General features: G+C 42.4%; 1 protein-coding gene across 1 annotated transcript in view; it reads right to left on the minus strand.

The window, feature by feature from the left end:
* The window catches only part of LOC124802913 (prolyl endopeptidase FAP-like), a 760,857-nt gene that overhangs the window by 389,977 nt on the left and 345,036 nt on the right, over positions 1-25,844 (minus strand). The window contains exon 4 of the mRNA XM_047263983.1: positions 1,701-1,753. Within this exon, the coding sequence (XP_047119939.1) occupies positions 1,701-1,753 (53 nt within the window). The remainder of the gene's footprint in view (positions 1-1,700; positions 1,754-25,844) is intronic.

The raw sequence follows: 25,844 nt of genomic DNA on the forward strand, positions 1-25,844 counted from the left end.
CGAGAAACTTGCTTTTATAAAAATATGAAATAGAAATACTTAATAAAGTGTCATACAATAAATATAAAATGCGTACACTATAATTGCACTTTTATTAAAATTAAATAGAAACAATACGAACAATTTGCTTTACAACATATGTATTCGCAACTGCGAATATGATTAGACTTCAGTTGCACAATTTACTAACGAGATATGAATGGGACTCGAACCCGGATATCCCGCTTTACGTGAGTGGTTGCCTTAACATCTTCGGCTATCCCAGGATGCCTCCTGGAACGATCAAAACCTCCATATGTCAACGTGCTGCTCTCGAACAACTGCTGTGATTCCTGCACAGGGAGAGACTAATTTATTATTGTCGCGGCCTTTCTATGCATATATTACTATTTTGCAGTGGCTGTGATCCACGATGTTCCATGAAATGTCCTTCAAACATGCATACATGTCTGGAGGACTTTACACTTCAAAAGTTACAAAGGGACAAAACACTGATTATTTAAATAACAAGGAGCTTTTTCGTTTCCCCGTCATTAGAAGACAAGATTACCATTTCCTCGTAGTCCAATTTCATGTGGTCAATAAATTCAACATGAATTCTTTGAGGATTTTGTAAAAATATCAAGGCGTGGAACTTTCTTGAATGCTTCTTCATCTCTTTTTTTTTCGCTGTCGTCTTCTCCCAGTCACTTCCTTCAGTGATTATTACATCAGGAATCAAATTATAAGTCATTTACCACTTCACTTAACGAACTAAAGCAAACTGCATTCAGATGATCGCATGAAAACCGTACAGACATGAATCTGTTTCTCTCTGCTATTATATGCGCACGTAAAAGAGTTAACAAACAGACGATCACAAGTTAATTCGTGATTTGACTCGAAGAAGTTAAAAAACTCCGTTTATAAAACACACCCAGAAAGATTAACAATAGTGTTGTTTTGTTTACGCTAGGAAGAAATGTGCAAGGATATCCACTGTTAAGAGTTTAATAACAAAACGAAACCGAGCTGGTGCGGATGTACCTTAACGTCATTTCAACAACATTGTAACATAATTATCAACAGAAAATGAGAAATGAAAGAACGCTCTGGCATAAGTTATAAAAATAACTAATTAATGTCCGTATATCAAACTATTTCTTGGCTTTGCTAATAATATGAAGAATAAACGACACTACGTAACACACTTCTGGATGTGCGTCAACTAATATTTCTAGTGAGTGAGAAATTTAAATTTTAGGAATGTGAGCGTGGCGTGGAAACTAATCAGCTCTGCGAATTAGGTATTTGTTTGTTTGTTTGATGCCCAAGGTTTTTCGTACAGTGTCCTACAAATACTGCAGTCCACTAACACATGCCGCCCTGGGCATTTGCACAGCTAAACCCATCTCCAGTTAGTTTCGAATTTTTGTAGGGGGCGATTTCGGGAGGGGGCGGGGGGGGGGGGGGGGTGAAACGCTTCGCGCTGGGTACGCCCTCGTTGTTATCAGATACAACAGCAGTGACACTTTAATATTACGTTCAAACAGCAATACAGCTGACTAGCATGAATCGTTCAGTGGCAGCACTCCCCAGACGTCACAGCAGAAGTAACAGGGAGTAATTGAGCGTGCGGGCACATTTATGTTGTACGCTTATTTTTCAGGAAGTAAATGACAAATTGTCAAGAAATAACGACGACTTTAGCGTCTACTTACTGTGTTTCTACCTCGTAGACGTGGTAGCTCGCCTGGTAGGAGTAGCGCCACACCTGTAACAATGAACTATATGTCAGATCACATAGCAGAAAGAGTGTCGACCGTAGTACAAACTGACACTTCACATCCACTTGCTGAAATAATGTAACTTATTTTATAGATATTGTTACGTCGTTGATGTTGTGTGTGTGTGTTGTCAGTCAGGTGCTTTCTTGGTGAGGTACTGTGCAGCAGAAACAGATAGGCACTGAAACAAAAAGGAAAGATCAACGACCTACAGGAACTGTTGCAGGATGGCAGTAAAAGTGCGTTAGCCTTACGAAGGAACCAAGGAGGAGAATGGAAAATGGCTTGCGAAATGGAAACTTGTGGGGTCGCAAGTTATTACGCGATAACATTCAGTGCAACATGGCCCGCTGTATTGGAGCTTAGGAAGCTGCAAACTTGTGTCTTAGCCGTGACTCAGAAGCACAGCTGTCCCTGCTAGGCAGCGTGAGAACGGCTCCTGTGACACTTCCAGCGTCTGTATACTCACCTCATACGAATCTAAATAAAACACAGTAACTATGGACAGATTATTTTCAAATTTGGTATACTAGTTTTTGTTATTCAGAAGGAGGTCTTCACAAAATTTCAAAGTCGTACATATTACAGTTTCGGAGATTCAGAAAATCACCTAAAACACCCTAAACCGACACTTAGACTACAAAACTCAGATAGGAATAACAACAGTTTGTCTTTTAGTATCATTTGAAATCATTACTATGTTCTCAAAGTGCAGAATGATTTTATTTTCAAAATCTAAATTATTTTTCATTTTTGTAGTATAAAATTCACAAAAATTATTATCTGTTTATTAGGTTGTTGTGTGAATAAATGATAATGAGTGAGAGTGTGTATGTATGACATCACTACAATATTATGTACAACATTACGTAACTAGAACGTGGGAAAGTTGTGTTTTACCCACATTGGTTATGACGTATGTCTAGGTGTGATTGCTTTTGTAAGAAGGCAACCCGAATAGCCGTTTGCAGAGTAATCGTTTTCTAAATTTTTTTCAAGATTAATTTTAATTTCGTTTTGTTTTATTAACATTATGTAAGTATTTGCATTTTGTAAGAGGCAAATGCTTTTCTGAATAGTGATTGGCTTAGGCGAGTTTTGCCGAGAGAATGATCTAGAAGGATAATTTTGATTGGTCCGTCAGACTGATCAGCTAATCAGAATTTAAAAAATGGTTCAAATGGCTCTGAGCACTATGAGACTTAACATCTGAGGTCATCAGTCCCCTAGAACTTAGAACTACTTAAACCTAACTAACCTAAGGACATCACACACATCCATGCGCGAGGCAGGATTCGAACCTGCGGCCGTAGCGGCCGCGCTGTTCCAGACTGAAGCGCCTAGAACCGCTCGCCCACTCCGGCCGGCTTGTATTTCTGGCTGCTTTCCGTGTGAAGTTGTATGAACTGAGAACTGAGACTTGTATATTCGTTAGTTAAGTAAATGTGGACTTGTTGGCCGATTTAAATCTATGATTAAGCAAATAAGAAAGACTCTTTTTCGAATTTTCAACAATTTCTAGTGACAGAAGCACCAACATTACCACCCGATATGTACTATGAGATAATTGCAGGACAGCAGGGTACTAGAGTTTACGCGGACTTTGCAACGCAAGTACATGCGTTGTTTTTATCAACGCTGCTTTTCCGACGTCTCAACAGTACGTACGTTTGCTGAGAAAAGGGATGGTGAGTGGACGCTGTACTGAGGTAGGTGGATTTTTGCAGTTGAACAGTGCACAGTACGACGAACGAACGAAAATGGAACCCGACCCGCCGCAAACTGACAGAAAAGATTGTAAAATGAGGGTGCGATTGCGACGTCTATTCTGAACGTTGCACGCCGCCAGTCACTTCGTATATAAATTTTGCAGCAAAATTTTGTAAATTTAGAAGACTGTGTACCAAAACGTAAATGCGATGATCAGTTTGTCATTTTCGGTTTATAGAACGGTGGTTTTACGGTTCTAATAATAATTATTTGAGTATCTGTGATTCTAGTACGTGACATTGTTATTGATTTAATTGTGTTTTTCTGAAAGCAAGTTACGAAGTTAAGAAAAACCTGAAGGAAAAGGAATTGAAAGATTAGTGGGAAATGCTATCAGCTACGATATAATCTGATATTTCCAGAATCACAGATCTGTAGATCGTAGACAGATAAAAGTGTCTTGATGTTTCGCATTTACCGCAGCTGGTACGAATTCAGAGGAATATCTCAAATCTGCGGATACTTGATGGGAACTGTAATAGTTGTTGAATCGGATCCACGGTTTAATCGCCCAAATTTTGTGAGTCAAACCACCACGTAGTAATTTTTTATCTCTGTTACTCTAAATGATCATTTTTCAGTATAGCATTAAGTTTCTGTTCTTCCTGCCTTTTTTTATAATAATTTAAGGGGACTACTTGGCGTAATGTCAATCGATTTAAAGTCGAATCAAAGTTATGTTCTTCATTCACTTGTTTTAAAGAATATACCATTTGTTGTTGGCGTAGTTAATTGTGTTCTATTAAATATATTTCTGATTCTTTTCTTTCATTAATTGGTAATCTATTTCTGTGTTATTATGTCTATCAACTGGGACAGGTTAAAGTTTTTTTTTATGAGAACAGATCATTACGTATCTATAACATTTACGCAAAATTGTGCCATTATTGAGGAACATCACAGTACTGTCTATATGTTACCATTGGCGGTAATTATTACGATGTGAATTTCACTTGTCCAGAATCACATGGAAGTAGTCAATAAAAAAGAATCCACAATACAGCAAAAATTCGAAGCTGATTTATTGCAAGATTCACCAGATGCATTAAGATTAGAATTTAGAATCATTATTTATCACGCTGGTTCTGACGCTGCCGTGTACGTTCCTATCCGCAATTATGAGAGTTAATGCATATATCGATGTAAATATCATGTATATTCACTACGATTAGAAGTACCGACTGAGATATACTTAAATACACCACTTAATGCTATTTCATTCCTATTGCTACCAGAAATACGCATGAAAGAGAACTTATAAAATAAATCATATTTTTCTTTATTTACCCGGCACTTTCACGATCACTTAGTTTCGTGTTTCATACAAAAAATAGACTCCAGGAGCTGTCAGATGCGGAAAGAAGCCGAGGGACTGCTAGATCCATATATACGGAAATTCCAGAAGCAATATTATACAGGATATAAACAAGTTCTGCTGCACGTAGCAACCATTGGAGTGATGGAGGTTTTTCATAGGACATGTTAAGATAGGCCACAACTTCAGGGTGTCCCACCAGGAATGGTAACTACTTAGGGACATCAGAGGGACGATCATTAGAAGGAAAACGTTTAGTAAACATGGATCTAAAATGCGTACCTTAAGGCCATGAGCACTTCTTCATCTTCGATACTGTGAAATAAATTCCTGCTGTTGCAAACTCTCTGCTTTCCGTGTTTTGAGAGGTGGTAGTTTGGACCAAAGCTAGAAAAAAATTTCCAGTAAACATGCTCTTTAAAGTGTTGACCTCTTGTTCGTCTTCGCTACTGTGAAACACGTCTGTACTGTTCAACAACTACTCATAGCTCTTAAGGTCTGCATTTTGGAGCTCATGTCTACAGTACGTTTTTGCTTCGAATGTCGTTATCATTAGAAGCTTCTAGGGCTTGTAGAGGGTGCTTAGTAGATACGATTTTGATGAATACGATTTTGATGAAGAACTTGTATCCGGATATGTACCATTTGGATGTAAAATAAGTTTGAAAATCGAGTAACTTTCAAGTCTCCCGCTTTACTGTACGTACACAGCGGAAACAATGAGCTCTGACCGTTGTGTTCTACAGAAGCTCGTGGAGTGGGCAATATTCCGACTAGTCGTCGTCGGGTTCTCTTTTAAGTGGCGAAGGCTCTCTTCTCCAAAGTTGAGAGTGCTGCGCATCCGTGGAGAACCTCACCCAATCCTCCATACTGTAAACATACAGCAGCTATTGTTTTAGTTGGACGAAAATGATTTGCGATGTCATATCTATGCCACTAAACATGCTCTGTGTGTAACATGGAGCTTCTGTTTTCATATTTTTATTATTGTGTATGTTCGACCCATTTCCATGTTTTATGGGAAACTTTCAAAAGTTGTAGTTTCCATGTATGGACAGGTTAGTGCCCTAGAAAAATTACGAAGCTACGTCATCTTACCAAGAGGTGCGCGTGTCAAGGCGTGTGACAGAGGTCAGGCGCTAACTGTAAACTGGTTGCTGTAATTCACGCTTTTAAATTCTTTCGTGTCAGTGGGGCACGTGATTAATTCTTAAGTAGTTGTGTATAGCCTGACTGAAGGTTGTTATGTGGTTGGTGCATCAAACACTATAAAAAAAACAGATTTTGTTTATTCTGCAAAACTAAAAATAATTTTTGGGGGATGTGTCATGTTCGGTGTCCGCCGCTGAGTTTATGTTATAGGTGCCTTTGCACAAATTACGAAGACAAGGCGCGAACTGGAGATTTCATGCGATAAAGAAAACACAACCAGTATGCGTTGAACATTTGTCGTCCATCAGCAGAAGGTTGTGTCCACCGAGCTGTTTCTACGACTCCGTAGCGTGTTGAGCTGGCCATGACAAGTTGCCGCAGCCAACGACGGCGACGTGCTTGCTGTTGTATTTTTCCCTAAGGCTTACTGACCAGTGTACAGGAGAACATTGAATTCTTAGAGTCCCTGGAGCCGAGCGACCGCTGCGGTCGCAGGTTCGATTCCTGCCTCGGGCTTGGATGTGTGTGATGTCCTTAGGTTAGTTAGATTTAAGTAGTTCTAAGTTCTAGGCGACTGATGACCTCAGAAGTTAAGTCGCATAGTGCTCAGAGCCATTTAAACCATTTCTTAGAGTCCAGGAGCCATTCTCAAGTTCAGATTTACCAAGTTCAAATTCAGATCAACAGTTTGTGTAATCGCGTCCAGAACGTGAAGTTCATCGGAGGTGAGGGTATCATCTGGAGTGCCCCAGGGAAGTGTGGTCGGTCCGCTGTTGTTTTCTATCTACATAAATGATCTTTCGGATAGGGTGGATAGCAATGTGCGGCTGTTTGCTGATGGTGCTGTGGTGTACCGGAAGGTGCCGTCGTTGAGTGACTGTAGGAGGATACAAGATGACTTGCACAGGATTTGTGATTGGTATAAAGAATGGCAGATAACTCTAAATATAGATAAATGTAAATTAATGCAGATGAATAGGAAAAAGACTCCCGTAATGTATGAATACTCCATTAGCAGTGTAGCGCTTGACACAGTCACGTAGATTAAATATTAGGGCGTAGCATTGCAGAGCGATATGAAGTGGGACAAGCATGTAATGGCAGTTGTGTGGGAGGCGGATGGTCGCCTTCGGTTCATTGGTAGAATTTTGGGAAGATGTGGTTCATCTGTACAGGAGACCGCTTATAAAACACTGATACGACCTATTCTTGAGTACTGCTCGAGCGTTTTGGGATCCCTATCAGGTCGGATTGAGGGAGGACATAGAAGCAATTCGGAGGCGGGCTGCTTGATTTGTTACTGGTAGGTTTGATCATCACGCGAGTGTTACGGAAATGCTTCAGGAACGCGGGTGGGAGACTCTAGAGGAAAGGAGGCGTTCTTTTCGTGAATCGCTAAGGAGGAAATTTAGAGAACCAGCGTTTGAGACTGACTGCAGTTCAATTTTACTGCCGCCAACTTATATTTCGCGCAAAGACCACAAAGATAAGATAAGAGAGATTAGAGCTCGTACAGAGGCATACAGGCAGTCATTTTTCCCGCGTTCTGTTTGGGAGTGGTACAGGGAGAGAAGATGCTAGTTGTGGTACGAGGTACCCTCCGCCACGCACCGTATGGTGGATTGCGGAGTATGTATGTAGATGTAGATATTCTGAAACAAATTTCGGTAACTGATGAATTAGAAAATCATGTTCTTCCAGTTACAGGTCAGATTTAATATATTAAAATGGCGATGCAAGTTGTTTGATAGTAAGTGTGAATCTTACCTTCGTGGCGTCATAATCCAAGGGTTGGTTAAGAGACTTATGAATAGTGGTGGTATAGAAATGTCTACATCAGTATTTTTCCATTTGTTCAATGCGCTGTTAGTTTGTCTACTGAAATGGGCTAAGAAACTGTTAAACTCTTACGATTCTTCATTCGATTAGAACACTATATTGGTATCGTGCTTTATGACGGCAGTGGCATTTTTCAACAAGATAATGTTGCACGTCACAAGGGCAGGAGTCTGATGGAGTGGTTCGAGGACACAATGGCAAAGATCCAATTGAAGTACTGGCCTCCCAGCTGGCCAGAACTGAATCCGATCGAACAGATCTGGGATGTGATTGAATGTGGCGTCAAAGCTCATCGCGCCCCTACCAAGAATTTCCGGGAATTATGTGACATGTGTGAGTAGCTGTGGCGTCAGCTCCCTCTACGAAGGCCTCATTGATTCCATGCCATGACGTGTCGTCGCTGTTATCCTTACCAGAGATGGACATAATAGCTGTTAGGTACGGGGTCCTAAAACTCTGGCTAATCAGTGTAAGTGGTTCATGATATCCCGTATACTGGTACTGGGACAGATTTGACGTCCACTGATGAGATACATGTACACTACTGGCCATTAAAATTGCTGCACCAAGAAGAAATGCAGATGATAAACAGGTATTCATTGGACAAATATATTATACTAGGACACGCGATTACATTTTCCAGCAATTTGGGTGCATAGATCCTGAGAAATCAGTACCCAGAACAACCACCTCTGGCCGTAATAACGGCCTTCATACTCCTGGGCATTGAGTCAAACAGAGCTTGGATGGCGTGTACAGGTACAGATGCCTATGCAGCCTCAACACGACACCACAGTTCATCAAGAGTAGTGACTGGCGTATTGTGACGAGCCAGTTGCTCGGGCACCATCGACCAGACGTTTTGAATTGGTGAGAGATTTGGAGAATGTGCTGGCCAGGGCAGCAGTTGAACATTTTCTGTATCCAGAAAGGCCCATACAGGACCTGCAACATGCATTATCCTGCTGATATGTAGGATTTCGAAGGGATCGAATGAAGGGTAGAGCCACGGATCGTAACACATCTTAAATGTAACGTCCACTGTTCAACGTGCCGTCAATGCGAACAAGAGGGTCCGAGACGTGTAACCAATGGCACCCCATACCATGACGCCGGGTGATACGCCAGGATGGCGATGACGAATACACGCTTCCAATGTGCGTTCACCGCGATGTCGCCAAACACGGATGCGACAATTATGATGCTGTAAACAGAAGCTGGATTCATCCGAAAAAATGACATTTTGCCATTCGTGCACCCAGGTTCGTTGTTGAGTACACCATCGCAGGCGCTCCTGCCTGTGATGCAGCGTCAAGGGTAACCGCAGCTATGGTCTCCGAGATGATAGTGCATGCTGCTGCAAACGTCGTCGAACTGTTCGTGCAGATCGTTGTTGTCTTTCAAACGTCCCTATCTGTTGACTCAAGGATCGAGACGTGGCTGCACGATCCGCTACAGCCATGCGGATAAGATGTCTGTCATCTCGACTGCTAGTGATACGAGGCCGTTCAGATCCAGCTCGGCGTTCCGTATTATCCTCCTGAACTCACCGATTCCATATTCTGCTAACGGTCATTGGATCTCGACCAATTCGAACATCAATGTCGCGATACGATAAACCGCAATCGCGATAGGCTACAATCCGACCTTTATCAAAGTCGGAAACGTGGTGGTAGGCATTTCTCCTCCTTACACGAGGCATCACAACAACGTTTCACCAGGCAACGCCGGTCAACTGCTGTTTATGTATGAGAAATCGGTTGGAAATTTTCCTCATGTCAGCACGTTGTAGGTGGCAACCTTGTGTGAATTCTCTAAAAAGCTTATCATTTGCATATCCCAGCATCTTCTACCTGATAGTTAAATTTCGCGTCTGTAGCACGTCATCTTCGTGGTGTAGCAATTTTAATGGCCAGTAGTGTAGTATCGGGCACAGATGTGGAGATACTGTTGGCCACTGGAGTATCTTAACATCACGCAGACAGTGTTCACGTGCAGTGTCCTGTCGAAAAATGGCACCAGAATAATGTTAAATGGTTCAAATGGCTCTGAGCACTATGTGACTTAACTTCTGAGGTCATCAGTCGCCTAGAACTTAGAACTAATTAAACCTAACTAACCTAAGGACATCACACACATCCATGCCCGAGGCAGGATTCGAACCTGCGACCATGGCGGTCGCTCGGTTCCAGACTGTGGCGCCTAGAGCCGCACGGCCACTCCGGCCGCCGAATAATGTCATATGAGTGGAAACACTTGAGGACGCAAGGCGTACGTGACATACTGTTGTGCCGTCAGAGTGCCCACAATGAGTACCAGAAGTCAGCTGAAGTGATAACAGATGGCTCCCCACACCACGATGCCAGTACTGACAGCGCTGTGCGTCTTCACAACACTAAAAGAGTGGTAGCTCTCCCCAGGTCGCGACTATAGTGCCGACAGTGGCCATCATCCATGATTTCTACTGAAAGGAATGCGATCCCATCAGCAGTCCATGCTCCCTGGTAACGGCACTAGTTCAAATGCAGCTATTTGTGCTGTGGTGTTAACGGCAGCCACCACATGGGATGATAATTTCCTGTGTGTTCGCACACCCCTCCATATGAAAGTAAGTAACGCACCTAAGAAAACTGTCGAACGTAATCGTTCTGGTGGTGCAGGTAGGGAGGCATAATTTTGCATCTGCGTACCGTCATAAAAATTTTTAAAACGCAGTATAATCACCGATGTATTTTATTGCGACGATGTACTGCATCTCATGTGGTTCTTCTCATGGCTGCATTCGACCCTGACTTCAGTTTTGTGGATACCAATGCGTGACCGCGTCAGACTGAGCAGGGGGATGGGCTCGTGGAACAAAAGGATATGTGGTCAACGGACTGGCCTGCCTGACGTCTGGGATGCGTTGGAAGACGTACTACAGCGCGTTTAATTGTACCAACTTTCATCTAGTTGTTAACCGCGCTCATGGACAAACGGAACGGGCATAGTGACTTTTTGGCCAGCACGGGAGCACGTTTCAGAGCATGTACTGCCGTCCATGATGATCACAAACCCTATTAGGAACTACGTCCAGCCTTTCGTAACTCATGGGGGGGGGGGGGGACCATGGGACCACATAAATGGCGGTGACTTCAGTGTGATGATTGTATCTGAATAAAAGTGTCATTTGTCTCGTATCATTTCGTATTTTCGTACTATGCTATATGGTCCAAGTTTCATCGAGTCATGTTACTTGGCAGTAACACATGATGCGAAAATTACTTTCGCCCTCAAGCTTTGTACACTACTGCACTTTCGGAATATACCGGGTGATCAAAAAGTCAGTATAAATTTGAAAACTTAATAAACCATGGAATAATGTAGATAGAAAGGTAAGAATTGACACACATGCTTGGAATGAAATGGGGTTTTATTAGAAAAAAAAAGAAGTATTGCTAGACGTGTGAAAGATCTCTTGCGTGCGTCGTTTAATGATGATCGTGTGTTCAGCCGCCACTTTCGTCATGCTTGGCCTCCTGTGCCATTATTGGCTTTGGGGTTACCTGAAGTCGCAAGAGTATCGTGATCGACCGACATCTCTAGGGATCCTGAAAGACAACATCCGACGCCAACGCCTCACCATAACTCCGGACATGCTTTACAGTGCTGTTCACAACATTATTCCTCGACTACAGCTATTGTTGAGGAATGGTGGTGGACATATTGAGCATTTCCTGTAAAGAACATCATCTTTGCTTTGTCTTACTTTGTTATGCTAATATTGCTATTCTGATCACATGAAGCGCTATCTGTCGGACATTTTTAGAACGTTTGTATTTTTTGGTTCTAATAAAACCCCATGTCATTCCAAGCATGGGTGTCAATTTGTACTTCTCTGTCTACATTATTCCGTGATTTATTCAGTTTTCAAATTATACTGACTTTTTGATATCCGGTATTTTAGGTGGCCTATTTTAGCTGCTTCCACGTGAATATACAGCATGAAATAGTTCATAGCATAAACTGCCGGATGTCGATCAGTAGAACGATGTGTCAACAGTTTCACGGCTGTCATCCTTAAGGGACCGTTCTTACACGGGGATTTTTTCATTACGTATTCATTTCTAGCTATGATGCAGGTTTTCTCAGTTCGTTATTTGACGACATGTTGCACCATCTGATGAACTTCGTGATGTGGTAGGGACGGCCTTAGCTATCAGAACAAACAAAAAAAATTAGTCTGATCTTCCAACTCTTTTTTCAAGTTAGTTGTTGATATCCTAAGCATCCCTGCCACCCTCGTGTGTATTCGTCCACTGTATTCTATAAGGACCGACTAAAAAGTCTCAGTTCGAACGCCATGCAGTCCAGAATCGGTATACCAATCAGGCAAAATCGTCTTGAATATTCAGACAATCATCCCAAAGACGCACCAGGTTGAATATAAACACTATGTCCCGTTGCGTGAAGAACCCAGGAACTGAAACATCTTGGCAGATTAAAACTGTGTGTCGGACCGAGACTCGAACTCGGGACCTTTGCCTTTCGCGGGCAAGTGCTCTACCATCTGAGCTAACCGAGCACGACTCACGCCCCGTCCTCACAGCTTTGCTTCTGCCAGTATCTCGTCTCCTACCTTCCAAACTTTACAGAAGCTCTCCTGCGAACCTATCATATCAGCGCACACACCGCTGCAGAGTGAAAATCTCATTCTGGAAACACCCCCAGGCTGTGGCTAAGCTATGTCTCCGTAATATCATTTCTTTCAGGACTGCTTGCTTCTGCAAGGTTCGCAGGAGAGCTTCTGTAAAGTTTGGAAGGTAGGAGACGAAATACTGGCAGAAGTAAAGCTGTAAGGGCGGGGCGTGAGTCGTGCTTGGGTAGCTCAGATGCTGCCAGCACGGTAGCTCAGCGTGTTCGGTCAGACAGCTGGTTGGCCTCTGTAAGAAAAAAATGAGTGGAAAGATCAACAAAACGAACTTGAACGGATGTCATGTGACGTCCGCAACGACCAAACACATCGATAAAAAAAAAAAAAAAAAAAAAAAAGGTACAGCACTTGCCAGCGAAAGGCCTAGGTCCCGAGTTCGAGTCTCGGTCCGGTACACAGTTTTAATCTACCAGGAAGTTTCATATCAGAGCACACACACTCCGCTGCAGAGTGAAAATCTCATTCTGAATCCCGGAACAACCTGCTGCGTAGCCTCGTCTGACAGGAATCGTCGACCCTTCAAAGGACCGAAAGAGTGATAATCGAATGGGGGAACGTCAGGAGAGCAGGGTGACTGCTCGAGTCTCTTCCACTTGACTTGGCGTAACTTCTGCGTTGCGGCATTTGCGACATGGGGACGTGCGTTATGATGGAGCAGCAGCAATTCCTGTCGCATTTCGTTTTCGACAGACATGCTACCTCATACACATTCTTCACTATCCAATGCATGTCTACCGGTGTTTGTTCTTCGGCAGCCAAGAAAAGAATAACACCACATTGGTCCTGTTTCAAAGCATTTAGTAACAACGTCGCCACAGTTCACGTTTTCGCATTTCTCCCATGCACGTCAGAAAGACAGGATGCCACACTAATTGCTTGCCTATATGTCGGTGCCTATACAGGGTGTTTCCGGAAGAGCGTGCAAAAATGTAACAGGACATAGAGAATGCTCCCTTGAACAATATAAGTTAGGGAATATGGGTTAGGAGAAGCCAAGTTAAGGAGATAATAGGAATAAAATCACATTACTCTGTACTTTTTATTGTGTCTCACTGTTTAGAGGCACAAAACGCGTGGGTGTTTTCAGATCGTCACTAAATGCAAATAAGTAGGAGGTCGAGTTGAACGGAGGTGGAGGCGTTCAGGTTACAATAATATGCGGTACGGCACAATGTTAGAGAGAAGGATTATTATTCAAGAAACACATAGTACAATGAAATTACTTCTCTTCAGTAGTTTGAAGGACTGCGGCTGCGGCTATGAACTGACAATCTCGTAACATGGAATACCATGAACTACTACAACATATTCTCAGGGTTTAAGCCTCATGGGGCCTCCTCAGAGAATCAATGCAAACATTACAGAAGTGGCTGAGGGCCGATTATGAAAGTGCATCTGCTTAGGTTGAAATCTAGCTAAGAAGTGAACGAGGCACACTCCAGTTCCGTCGAGCTGCACAGCCCGCAAGAGTGCGCTGTGCTCGGCAGACGATGGGCTGGTTCAAATGGCTCTGAGCACTGCGCGACTTAACTTCTGAGGTCATCAGTCGCCTAGAACTTAGAACTAATTAAACCTAACTTACCTAAGGACATCACACACATCCATGCCCGAGGCAGGATTCGAAACTGCGACCGTAGCGGTCGCACGGCTCCAGACTGTGGCGCCTAGAACCGCACGGCCACTGCGTTGTAGTAGTATCTGTAGTAATGATACTACACTTTTGTATTTATATTAGTTACAGTTAACTGCAAATGCAATCACTGACACAATGGACGTACCGTTTGTACTGTATCTTACAAAATGTGCTGAAACTGACGGCCATCAACCTCGATGCAACCATGACATGGACGAACAAGATTCTGACCCACACTGACAAATATCCCTGGTGGTTTTCGAATCACATAAAAGGCAGCTACAATTCTGGCAACTAATTCCATCTCCGTATCCAATGGCGTCACGTACACAAATGGGTTCAGGTCAGGTAACCTCGCAGGCCATGGAATACTACCTCCGCTTCTAATCCAGCGAAAGGAAACACAGCACTGAGATGCTTGTGGACATCCACACTGAAGTAAGGCGATGCGCCGTCATGTTGTATCCACAATCCTCTCACGAACAGTCAAGTGTATGTTCTCCAGCAACGCAGGTAGCGCTATCTGCACGAGCCTCAAGTACGGGCGGCCATTCAGACGGCCAGGTAGAAGATATGGCCCAATGACATTGTCACCTACATTACCGATCCAGATATTCACAGCACAACTATTTGATGGTGTCTCTACAGCCGCATGAGGTTTTCCCACATCCAACGCATAGCTATTTCTGCTGTTCGAAATACTATCACGATCAAATGAGGCCTTTTCAATAAACAGCTCGAATTTGAGGAAATCTGGTCAATCAGTCCATTGTTGGAGCAACCACTGACACATCACAACCCTTGGTGCAGAGTCAGTCGCAAGCATTCCACGTACTCGTTGTGGGTGATATGGGTGTAATTGTTGTTCGTGGAGTACTCGTCACACGCTAATATGTGCAGCGCCCATTTCACGTGCATTACGACGAGTACTCGTAGTGGGTCCGCAACACGTTCCAGCATCTCCATTTCAAAATCGGGTGTACGTGTGGTCCTCATTTTACCAGATCCGTCGTATCTTCTTTCCAATGAACCAGTCTCCCACACTGTCGATCGAGAGAAATAAACACTCCCTGTGACGGATGATGCCTGTTAGGAAATCGTTCCCTGTACAGCCTTTTAGTAGCGAGAGCATTGCAACGTACTCCTCTATATGCAAGGTACATGTCAGTGACTGCTGCGAAATTATACCGGTACTGGTCCATCGTATTGTACTGTACATCTCTGAATAGCACTGAGTAATGAATGGATCTGTCAGTGATACAGAGAACGTTCTGTCATTGGACAATGTAAGTACGATACAACATCTACACCTAAATCCAAATCTGCATGGATACTCTACAAATCACATTTAAGTCCTGGCAGAGGGTTCATCGAACCACCTTCACGATTCTCAATTATTCCAGTATTGGTTAAAAAACAGTCTTGGTTGCAATTTTAGTTTTTTATTTTTCAACGACGCGTTTCGCCTTATTTAGGCATCTTCAGGTTATCTACATACAAAACAGAGAACAAATACATCTATTTAAGAATCGCGATCGCGTTGTGCAGACCTGGATAACGGGATCGCGTTATGCAGATCTTAGTTCCTCTCGCGTCCATCTGGAAAAGATAATGATTTTACTACATTACATTTCTAGTATTTACTGAATTTAACGAAGGCGATGTTGACCTGATATATTTGACGATGCCCTTTGGCTACATTGACTAATGGATTCTTCTTAGAAATACCAAATTAAGGTATTTGCTCTTTCAATAGGTGCTCTGTTTATACATGCTTATAGGTTATCCAGGTCTGCACAACATGATCGTGATTCTTAAATAGATGTATTTGTTCTCTGTTTTCTATGTAGATAACCTGAAGATGCCTAAATAAGGCGAAACGCGTCGATGAAAAATAAAAAACTGAAATTGCAACCAAGATTGTTTTTAACCAATACTGTTAAGCACTGGTTTGCTGTATGCCACATATGGATTGGAAGAATTTCAATTATTCCAATCTGGTATAGCGTGAGGAAAGAATGAACACCTATATCTTTCCGTATGAGCTCTGATTTCCCTTATTTTGTCATGTTGATCGTTCCTCCCTATGTAGGTCGACGTCAACAAAATATCTTTGCATTCGGAGGAGAAAGTTAGTGATTGGAATTTCGTGAGGGGATTCCGCCGCAACGAAAAACGCCTTTGTTCTAATGATGTCCACCCCAGATCCTGCGTCAGTTCAATGACACTTTCTGCACTATTTCGCGAGAATGAAAAACGTGCTGCCTTTCTTTGAACTTTCTCGATGTACTCCGTCAATCCTATCTGGTAAGCATACCACACCGCGCAGCAGTAGTCTAAAAAAGGACGGACAACTATAGTGTAGGCTCTCTCTTTAGTAGATCTGTTACATTTTCTGAGTGCTCTGCCAATAAAACGCAGTCTCTGGTTAGCCTTCCCTACAACATTTTCTGTGTGTTTCTTCCAATTTAAGTTATTCGTAATTGTAATTCCTAGGTATTTAGTTGAACTTACTAGAAGAAGGGGTCGGTTGGTAGGATACGTTCTGAGGCATCAAGGGATCACCAGTTTTGTACTGGAGGGAGGTTTGAGGGGTAAAAATCATAGAGGGAGACCAAGAGATAAATACACTAAGCAGATTGAGAAGGACGAAGGTTGCAGTAGGTACTCGGAGATGATGAGGCTTGCACGGGATGGAGTAGCAAGGAGAGCTGCATCAAACCAGTCTCTGGACTAAAGACCACAACAACATCACTTTTTCGGAGATGTCTTGCGTAAGTTTTTCTGGTCGAGAAAATTGTATATTAAAAGCGATACATAGGGGTATGGATGGGTGTAGTGGTGAAGAGTTGGTCGATATATTCCCTACAAGTGGGATCACTGAATGTAGTGGAAGAGCGTCCCACTGAAGCTATGTTGTGCGGTTACCGCAGTGAGGAGACTCACTTCACAGAACTTTTGCATCTGAGGGTCGTTGCGTTACTTTGTGTTTCGCATTGTAGATTTTTGTGATTGTGCATTAGTGTTTTTCACTGCTGGTATTTTCACAGAAAGAAAGGTAAATGAGGTGACGAACCGAGTGAATCACAATTAAATTGCTATTCTGTACAGAGCCAACGGAGGCACGATTCCCTTATACCAAAATATCTCTAAAGATTTGAAATTAATTATGAAATAGTACCGATAGATCACAAGGCAAATTTATTCACGCTTATTTCGAGATGACGGGTTTCGATCATCACATGATCATCTTCAGACCTTCAAAACAGTAATATGTTACAGTACATAGATTAGAGGTATACAACAAAAGAACTTAAAATTAGCTATATAATTAAAAGAAATAGATATACGCATGTTGATAGACAATGGCCGTACACGCAGCAGGAGCGTCTTAATGACGTGAGTCAACTGCTGGAGAGAGAGGCGCAGCTATTTTCTTTAAATAGTGAACTCCCGATCTACGCCTGACAGCATAATACCAGCGTCAGCAAGTCAGGTGTTGGTCGAGAAAATTATGTACGAAAATATGTACTTATTATTAAATAGGACGTCAAAATTACATAGAATAATTTTATAATAAAGGAGAAACAGCTTGTTAACACAGTCAAAGAAATATATAAGAACTTTAAAAATGTAACAAATAAACGTCGTGTTCCCTGTGTATAGGTTACCCTCCAGGGACATACTGGAAAAATAATTACGATGTCCAAGAGAGCAAACTATACACAACAGATGCAATGTTTATTTAAAAAAAAGATCAAATGGCTCTGAGCACTATGAGACTTAACATCTGAGGTCATCAGTCCCCTAGACTTGTTGTTGTTGTCTTCAGTACTGAGACTGGTTTGATGCAGCTCTCCATGCTACACTATCCTGTGCAAGCTTCTTCATCTCCCAGTACCTACTACAACCTACATCCTTCTGAATCTGCTTAGTGTATTCATCTCTTGGTCTCCCTCTCCGATTTTTACCCTCCACGCTGCCCTCCAATGCTAAATTTGTGATCCCCTGATGCCTCAGAACATGTCGTACCAACCGGTCCCTTCTTCTTGTCAAGTTGTGCCACAAACTCCTCTTCTCCCCAATTCTATTCAATACCTCCTCATTAGTTATGTGATCTACCCATCTAATCTTCAGCATTCTTCTGTAGCACCACATTTCAAAAGCTTCTATTCTCTTCTTGTCCAAACTATTTATCGTCCATGTTTCACTTCCATACATGGCTACACTCCATACAAATATTTTCAGAAACGACTTCCTGACACTTAAATCTATACTCGATGTTAACAAATTTCTCTTCTTCAGAAACGCTTTCCTCGCCATTGCCAGTCTACATTTTCTATCCTCTCTACTTCGACCATCATCAGTTACTTTGCTCCCCAAATAGCAAAACTCCTTTACTACTTTAAGTGTCTCATTTCCTAATCTAATTCCATTAGCATCACCCGACTTAATTCGACTACATTCCATTATCCTCGTTTTGCTTTTGTTGGTGTTCATCTTATATCCTCCTTTCAAGACACTGTCCATTCAGTTCAAAAACTCTTCCAAATCCTTTGCTGTCTCTGACAGAATTACAATGTCATCGGCGAACCTCAACGTTTTTATTTCTTCTCCATGGATTTTAATACCTACTCCGAATTTTTCTTTTGTTTCCTTTACTGCTTGCTCAACATACAGATTGAATAACATCGGGGACAGGCTACAACCCTGTCTCACTCCCTTCCCAACCGCTGCTTCCCTTTCATGCCCCTCGACTCTTATAACTGCCATCTGGTTTCTGTACAAATTGTAAATAGCCTTTCGCTCCCTGTATTTTACCCCTGCCACCTTTACAATTTGAAAGAGAGTATTCCAGTCAACATTGTCAAAAGCTTTCTCTAAGTCTACAAATGCTAGAAATGTAGGTTTGCCTTTCCTTAATCTATTTCCTAAGATAAGTCGTAGGGTCAGTATTGCCTCACGTGTTCCAACATTTCTGCGGAATGCAAACTGATCTTCGCCGAGGTCGGCTTCTACCAGTTTTTCCATTCGTCTGTAATGAATTCGCGTTAGTAGTTTGCAGCAGTGACTTATTAAACCGATTGTTCGGTAATTTTCACATCTGTCAACACCTGCTTTCTTTGGGATTGGAATTATTATATTCTTCTTGAAGTCTGAGGGTATTTCGCCTGTCTCATACACATCAGATGGTAGAGTTTTGTCAGGACTGGCTCTCCCAAGGCTGTCAGTAGTTCTAATGGAATGTTGTCTACCCCCGCGGCCTTGTTTCGACTTAGATCTTTCAGTGCTCTGTCAAACTCTTAACGCAGTATCGTATCTCCCATTTGATCTTCATCTACATCCTCTTCCATTTCCATAATATTGTCCTCAAGTACATCGCCCTTGTATAGACCCTCTATATACTCCTTCCACCTTTCTGCTTTCCCTTCTTTGCTTAGAACTGGATTTCCATCTGAGCTCTTGATTCATACAAGTGGATCTCTTCTCTCTAAAGGTCTCTTTAATTTTCCTGTAGGCAGTATCTATCTTACCCCTAGTGAGATAAGCCTCTACTCCCTTACATTTGTCCTCCAGCCATCCCTGCTTAGTCATTTTGCACTTCCTGTCGATCTCATTTTTGAGACGTTTGTATTCGGTTTTGCCTGTTTCATTTACTGCATTTTTATATTTTCTCCTTTCATCAATTAAATTCAGTATTTCAACTGTTACCTAAGGATTTCTACTAGCCCTTGTCTTTTTACCTACTTGATCCTCTGCCGCCTTCACTACTTCATCCCTCAGAGCTACCCATTCTTCTTCTACCGTATTTCGTTCCCTCATTCCTGTCAATTATTCCCTTATGCTCTCCCTGAAACTCTGTACAACCTCTGGTTTAGTCAATTTATCCAGGTCCCATCTCCTTAAATTCCCACCTTTTTGCAGTTTCTTCAGTTTTATCCTACAGTTCATAACCAATAGATTGTGGTCAGAGTCCACATCTCCCCCGGGAAATGTCTTAAAATTTAAAACCTGGTTCCTAAATCTCTGTCTTACCATTATATAATCTATCTGATACCTTCTAGTACCTCCAGGATTCTTCCATGTATACAACCTTCTTTTATGATTCTTGAACCACGTGTTAGCTATGATTAAGTTATGCTCTGTGCAAAATTCTAGCAGACGGCTTCCTCTTTCATTTTCTCCCTCAATTCATATACACCCACTATGTTTCCTTCTCTCCCTTTTCCTACTCTCGAATTCCAGCCACCCATGATTATTAAATTTTCGTCTCCCTTCACTACCTGAATAATTTCTTTTATCTCATCATACATTTCATCAATTTCTTCATCATCTGCAGAGCTAGTTGACATATAAACTTGTACTACTGTAGTAGGCATGGGCTTCGTGTCTATATTGGCCACAATAATGCGTTCACTATGCTGTTGGTAGTAGCTTACCCGCACTCCTATTTTTTTATTCATTATTATACCTACTCCTGCATTACCCCTATTTGGTTTTGTATTTATAACACTGTATTCACCTGACCAAAAGTCTTGTTCCTCCTGCCACCGAGCTTCACTAATTCCCACTATATCTAACTTCAACCTATTTATTTCCCCTTTCAAATTTTCTAACCTACCTGCCCGATTAAGGGATCTGACGTTCCACGCTCCGATCCGTAGAACGCCAGTTTTCTTTCTCCTGATAACGACGTCCTCCTGAGTAGTCCCCGCCCGGAGATCCGAATGTGGGACTATTTTACCTCCGGAATATTTTACCCAAGAGGACGCCATCATCATTTAGCCATACAGTAAAGCTGCATGCCCTCGGGAAGAATTACGGCTGTAGTTTCCCCTTGCTTTCAGCCGTTCGCAGTACCAGCACAGCAAGGCCGTTTTGGTTAGTGTTGCAAGGCCAGATCAGTCAATCATCCTTGCAACTACTGAAAAGGCTTCTGCCCCTCTTCAGGAACCACACGTTTGTCTGGCCTCGCAACAGATACCCCTCCATTGTGGTTGCACCTACGGTACGGCCATCTGTATCGCTGAGGCACGCAAGCCTCCCCACCAACGGCAAGATCCATGGTTCATGGGGGGCCCCTAGACTTAGAACTACTTAAACCTAACTAACCTAAGGACATCACACACATCCATGCCCGAGGCAGGATTCGAACCTGCGACCGTAGCGGTCGCGCGGTTCCAGACTGAAACGACTAGAACCACTCGGCCACACCGGCCGGCAATGTTTATTCGTTTCCTTTGAAAAGTTCTTAATTTATTTGACAATAGCTGTATCAACGAGCTCTTTCTTCTTTATTATAGAGTTATTCTACGTAATTTTGGAGTTATATTTGTTGGTAAGTACTTCTTATTGACTTTAATTCTCGCGACTTAAACCTGACGGCTAACGCTGTCATCATGCTGTCAGCAGTAGATGCAGATTTCAGTATTTAAAAAATAGCTGCGCTGTTCTCTCCAGAAGTTCACTATCGTCACTCAGACGATCCTGCTCCGTTTACAGCCAGTGCCCATCAAGATGGGTGTAGCTACGTTTAGTAATTATATACCTAATTTAAAGTTATTTTTATGTATGCCTCTAATTTGCATCCTGTATCGTATGACTGTTTTGAAGATCTGGAGATGAGCATGTAATAATGGAAACTGGTTATCTTTTAATAAACGTGCCTTTACCAACTAAAATGTTTTATAATTAATTTCAATATTCTGTTCCGATCGCTGACAATCCGCAACAATATTTTCAAAAATAATCCCTGAAGAACCTCTAAAATTTCGTCAGTGGGCTATGGATTCACATTGTACACCATAACGACCGCCCGCGCGCGCGCGTGTGTGTGTGTGTGTGTGTGTGTGTGTGTGTGTGTGTGAGAGAGAGAGAGAGAGAGAGAGAGAGAGAGAGAACACGCAAATGGACACGCTGCTATTGCCTAGATGTTAACGGAACAAACAGCTTCACAGCCGTTGTACCTCTCTGAATGCCAGTTTACTTGGTAACAGTAGTGAGACACTGGATGTGGCACCGTTAGTATCTCGTGACCGGTACCTCTGTATCCCCTAATCACATTCCGTTCGCGACTACACAACGGACAAACAGCAGAAGTAAACAGACGTTCGAGTCTGGTATCGACTGCTGCAGCTATCCTGTACTGCACCGAGCCAGCGAACATGCGCTTCTCAACTGGCATTTTCTTTCCGACTGCTTTTCCAGCGAGAATTGGCTGCCATATAACGTAGGGCACTTGTTCCACAAAGTAGTATATACGAGGGTAAGTCAATTATTATCCTCAAAGTAGTTATAAAATTTTATTGTAACTAAATAGGAAACTTACAAGAGCATAGTCTCCTTGCGTTTCAACGGACTTGGTCCATCGTTGTACAAGCTCCCTGGTTCCCTCATAAAAGAAGGTTCTCGGTTGAGCTGCGAGCCAGGAATGCACCGCTTCTTTCACTGCTTCGTCCGAGGCAAATCGACGACCCCGTAATGCCCGTTTGAGTGGACCAAACAAGTGATAGTCAGAAGGTGCAAGATCGGGACTATATGGAGAATGTTCCAGTACTTCAAATTTGAGTGTCTGGAGCGTTTCAGCAGTATGGGCAGCAGTATTCGGACGGGCATTGTCGTGCAACAACACAACACCTTTTGACAGCAATCCTCGGCGTTTGCTTCGATTTTCAGGCTTTAGCCTGGCAGTAAGCATCTCACTGTAACGTACATTGTTTATTGTTGTGCCCCTCTCCCCATAATGTTCCAGTACTGGATCTTGTGCGTCCCAAAAAACCGAAAGCATCAGTTTTCCTGCGGACGGTTGGGTCTTGAACTTTTTCTTCCACGGCGAATTTGGATGTTTCCATTTCATACTCAGCAATTTACTCTCCGGCTCTTGATGATGAATCTATGTTTCGTCACCAGTAATGATCCTGTCTAAGAAGTTGTCCCCTTCGTTACCATAGCGACCCAAATGTTTTTTTCAGACGTCCAAGCGCGTTTGTTTATGCTATTGTGTAAGTTGGTTTGGGACCCATCTTGCACAAACTTTATGAACCCCAAGTCTGTTGTGGACAATTTACCAGGCAGAACTGGACTAATTTGCAGACGATGTTCCACTTCGTCAATAGTTAATCGTCTGTGTAAGAGAATCATTTCACGTGAACGCTCATTAGTTTCTTCATTTGTGGCGTTGAACAGTCATCCGGCTCATTTATCGTGCGTAACACTTGTGCGACTATTTCGGAATTTTTCAATGCGTTCGTAGACACTACGTTGTGACAAAACACTGTTTCCGTACTGTACCGAAAGTCTTCGATGAATTTCGGCCCCTGATACGCCTTCAGACCACAAAAAACTGATCACTTAGCGTTGCTCTTCTTTGGTGCAAATAGACAGCTCAGCAGTCATGATTAACAACACGACAGCGATAACAAAACTAACCTAGCAGCTTGAAAATTGCAAAGATATAGCATCAAATAAACAAAGCATGCGTCTTCAACGTTAAACGACAGTACTACCAAATAAACAAAAATATAGCTAAATTGCGGATAATAATTGACTTACCCTCGTAATTAAGAAATACGCTGAAAAGCTAAAGAAAGTGGTATAGGTATGGGTATTCAAATAATGAGATTCGTAAACAGGCAGAATATGGCGCTGCCGTCGCCAACGCCTGTATAAGACAAGTGTCTGGCGGCATTCCGACGGACTTAGGCAATTTCAGCAGGACAATGCGATACACCGCCCGTCCAAAATTGCTACAGAGCGGATCCAGGAACATTCTTCTGAGTTTAACACTTCCGCTGGCCGCCAAACTCCCAAGACATGAACATAACTGACCATATGTGGGATACCTTGCAACGTGCTGTTCAGAAGAGATCTCCATCCCCCGTAGTCTTACTGATTTATGGACAACCCTGCAGGATTCAGCACTACTTCAGACATTAATCGAGCCCCTGCCACGTCGTGTTGTGGCACTTCTGCGTGCTTGCAGGCGCCCTAAACGATATTAGGCAGGTGTATCAGTTTCTTTGGCTCTTCAGTATACGTGGCGCGTGGAAACGTTTGAAACAAGTTCTGCTATAAATTACCAATATCGCAATTCTCAACACGGCTCACAATCGCAATCACCGAAATGACTCGTATGGCTCATATATGATACATCGAAATTCCAGACAAAGAGAGGAATACTTTGCTTTTTGAATCAGTCTGAGCTCATCAATTTCGGTGTCATAAGTAAAAGATCGAAGCTACTTATTATTGTTGTTAGCGCAGTGCTACCGGGATTTGGGGAGACGTGCTGGCCCCAGATCGAATCCGCTCCTCCCCACCTGGCTTCGAACTCTGGACAGAGACAGGGGAAGGTGTACGTTCCGCCTTAAGTCTCACGACATCTTGTGTAGGTGGCATTGGTGCATGCTTGCCCAATGCAGTGGTGGCATTCCAGTCACAAGATGATATAATACTTGCCATGACATTTGTTAGTAAACAGGGAATAGGACAACTATACAATTTTCAGATATTGTTTGTGTGGCCTGTTTAATATATGACAGCGATTCCACCCAATTGTCAGGATACAATAAGATGGTTAGCACTCCAGAAGGTTTATTTACGGCATTTTAACTGCTCTAATAACACTAATCGACTTCAAACTACTACCGATATTAACCGGAATAATTTGTTAGATACTTTCTTCTGCGTGGCTCTATTTTTTAAATGGCTCTCCTTCTATCTTGATAGTATAGTTTACAAGTTCAAATGAACTTTCGTGGGCATATATGCGCCTTTTTGGTGGACGACCACACGGTAGACAATTGTGCAGTAATGTATAGCACTCTGTAATCAATGTTCAGTATTGTTAAATTATCGTGGACTAATAGATAATAACTCATGAATTAACTAATAAGCAATTAAACAATTGCTTGATCACAGACATGAAAATCAATCAACAAACACTGTATCGTGTGATGAACATTTTTTTTCTTTATTATTATTTTGAAACCTGTTTACAGGCAGGCCAGCAGCAGCATACTACGCCGCTCTTTGGCCTCAGAGAAACATAAAAGAGACAAATGAAGACAATGTGAGATAAAAATATGGTGGACATATATACGGAGACAAACACTTTTTAAAATACATGGAGCCGTTCACGGGCGTAGAGTCCAAGATAAAATTTGTTCAGACACTTGGACACATACATAGACAAAAATTGTCACACGTGAACGTAGGTCCACAAAACGAATAACACTGAACCACTTAAGCACAAAACGACGGCACACACAGAAACACGAGGCGTTGATCTCCGGCGCATGATGAACATTTTAAATGATTTGTTTTTCAGCATCTAATTCCCATTCAAAAACCTGAGCACATAGGCAAATATTTGACTCTGTGCGAAATGTATGGGCAGCAGGTACTGACAGTCAAGTCGCGGGTGAAGAGTAAAATTGTCTGAGGATGTAGGAAGTCCGTTTCAGCTGTCTGCTGCTAATGAAAAGCAACTACCATTAATTTTGTCGAAATTGTGAATGAGGTGACCAGCCTCAACGGAAACGCGATCTATTTGACGTTTCCAGGAAACAGTGGTCGTACGGATCAATTATATTTGTCATGAGTACGAATCGCGTCCGTTTCATCGTTCATTTCAACACGTTGTGCCTTATTTTAGTGTAATAATACTCGTATTAA

Source organism: Schistocerca piceifrons, chromosome 6 (genome assembly GCF_021461385.2).
Source record: "Schistocerca piceifrons isolate TAMUIC-IGC-003096 chromosome 6, iqSchPice1.1, whole genome shotgun sequence".
In the NCBI taxonomy this organism is placed as follows: Eukaryota; Metazoa; Arthropoda; class Insecta; order Orthoptera; family Acrididae; genus Schistocerca; species Schistocerca piceifrons.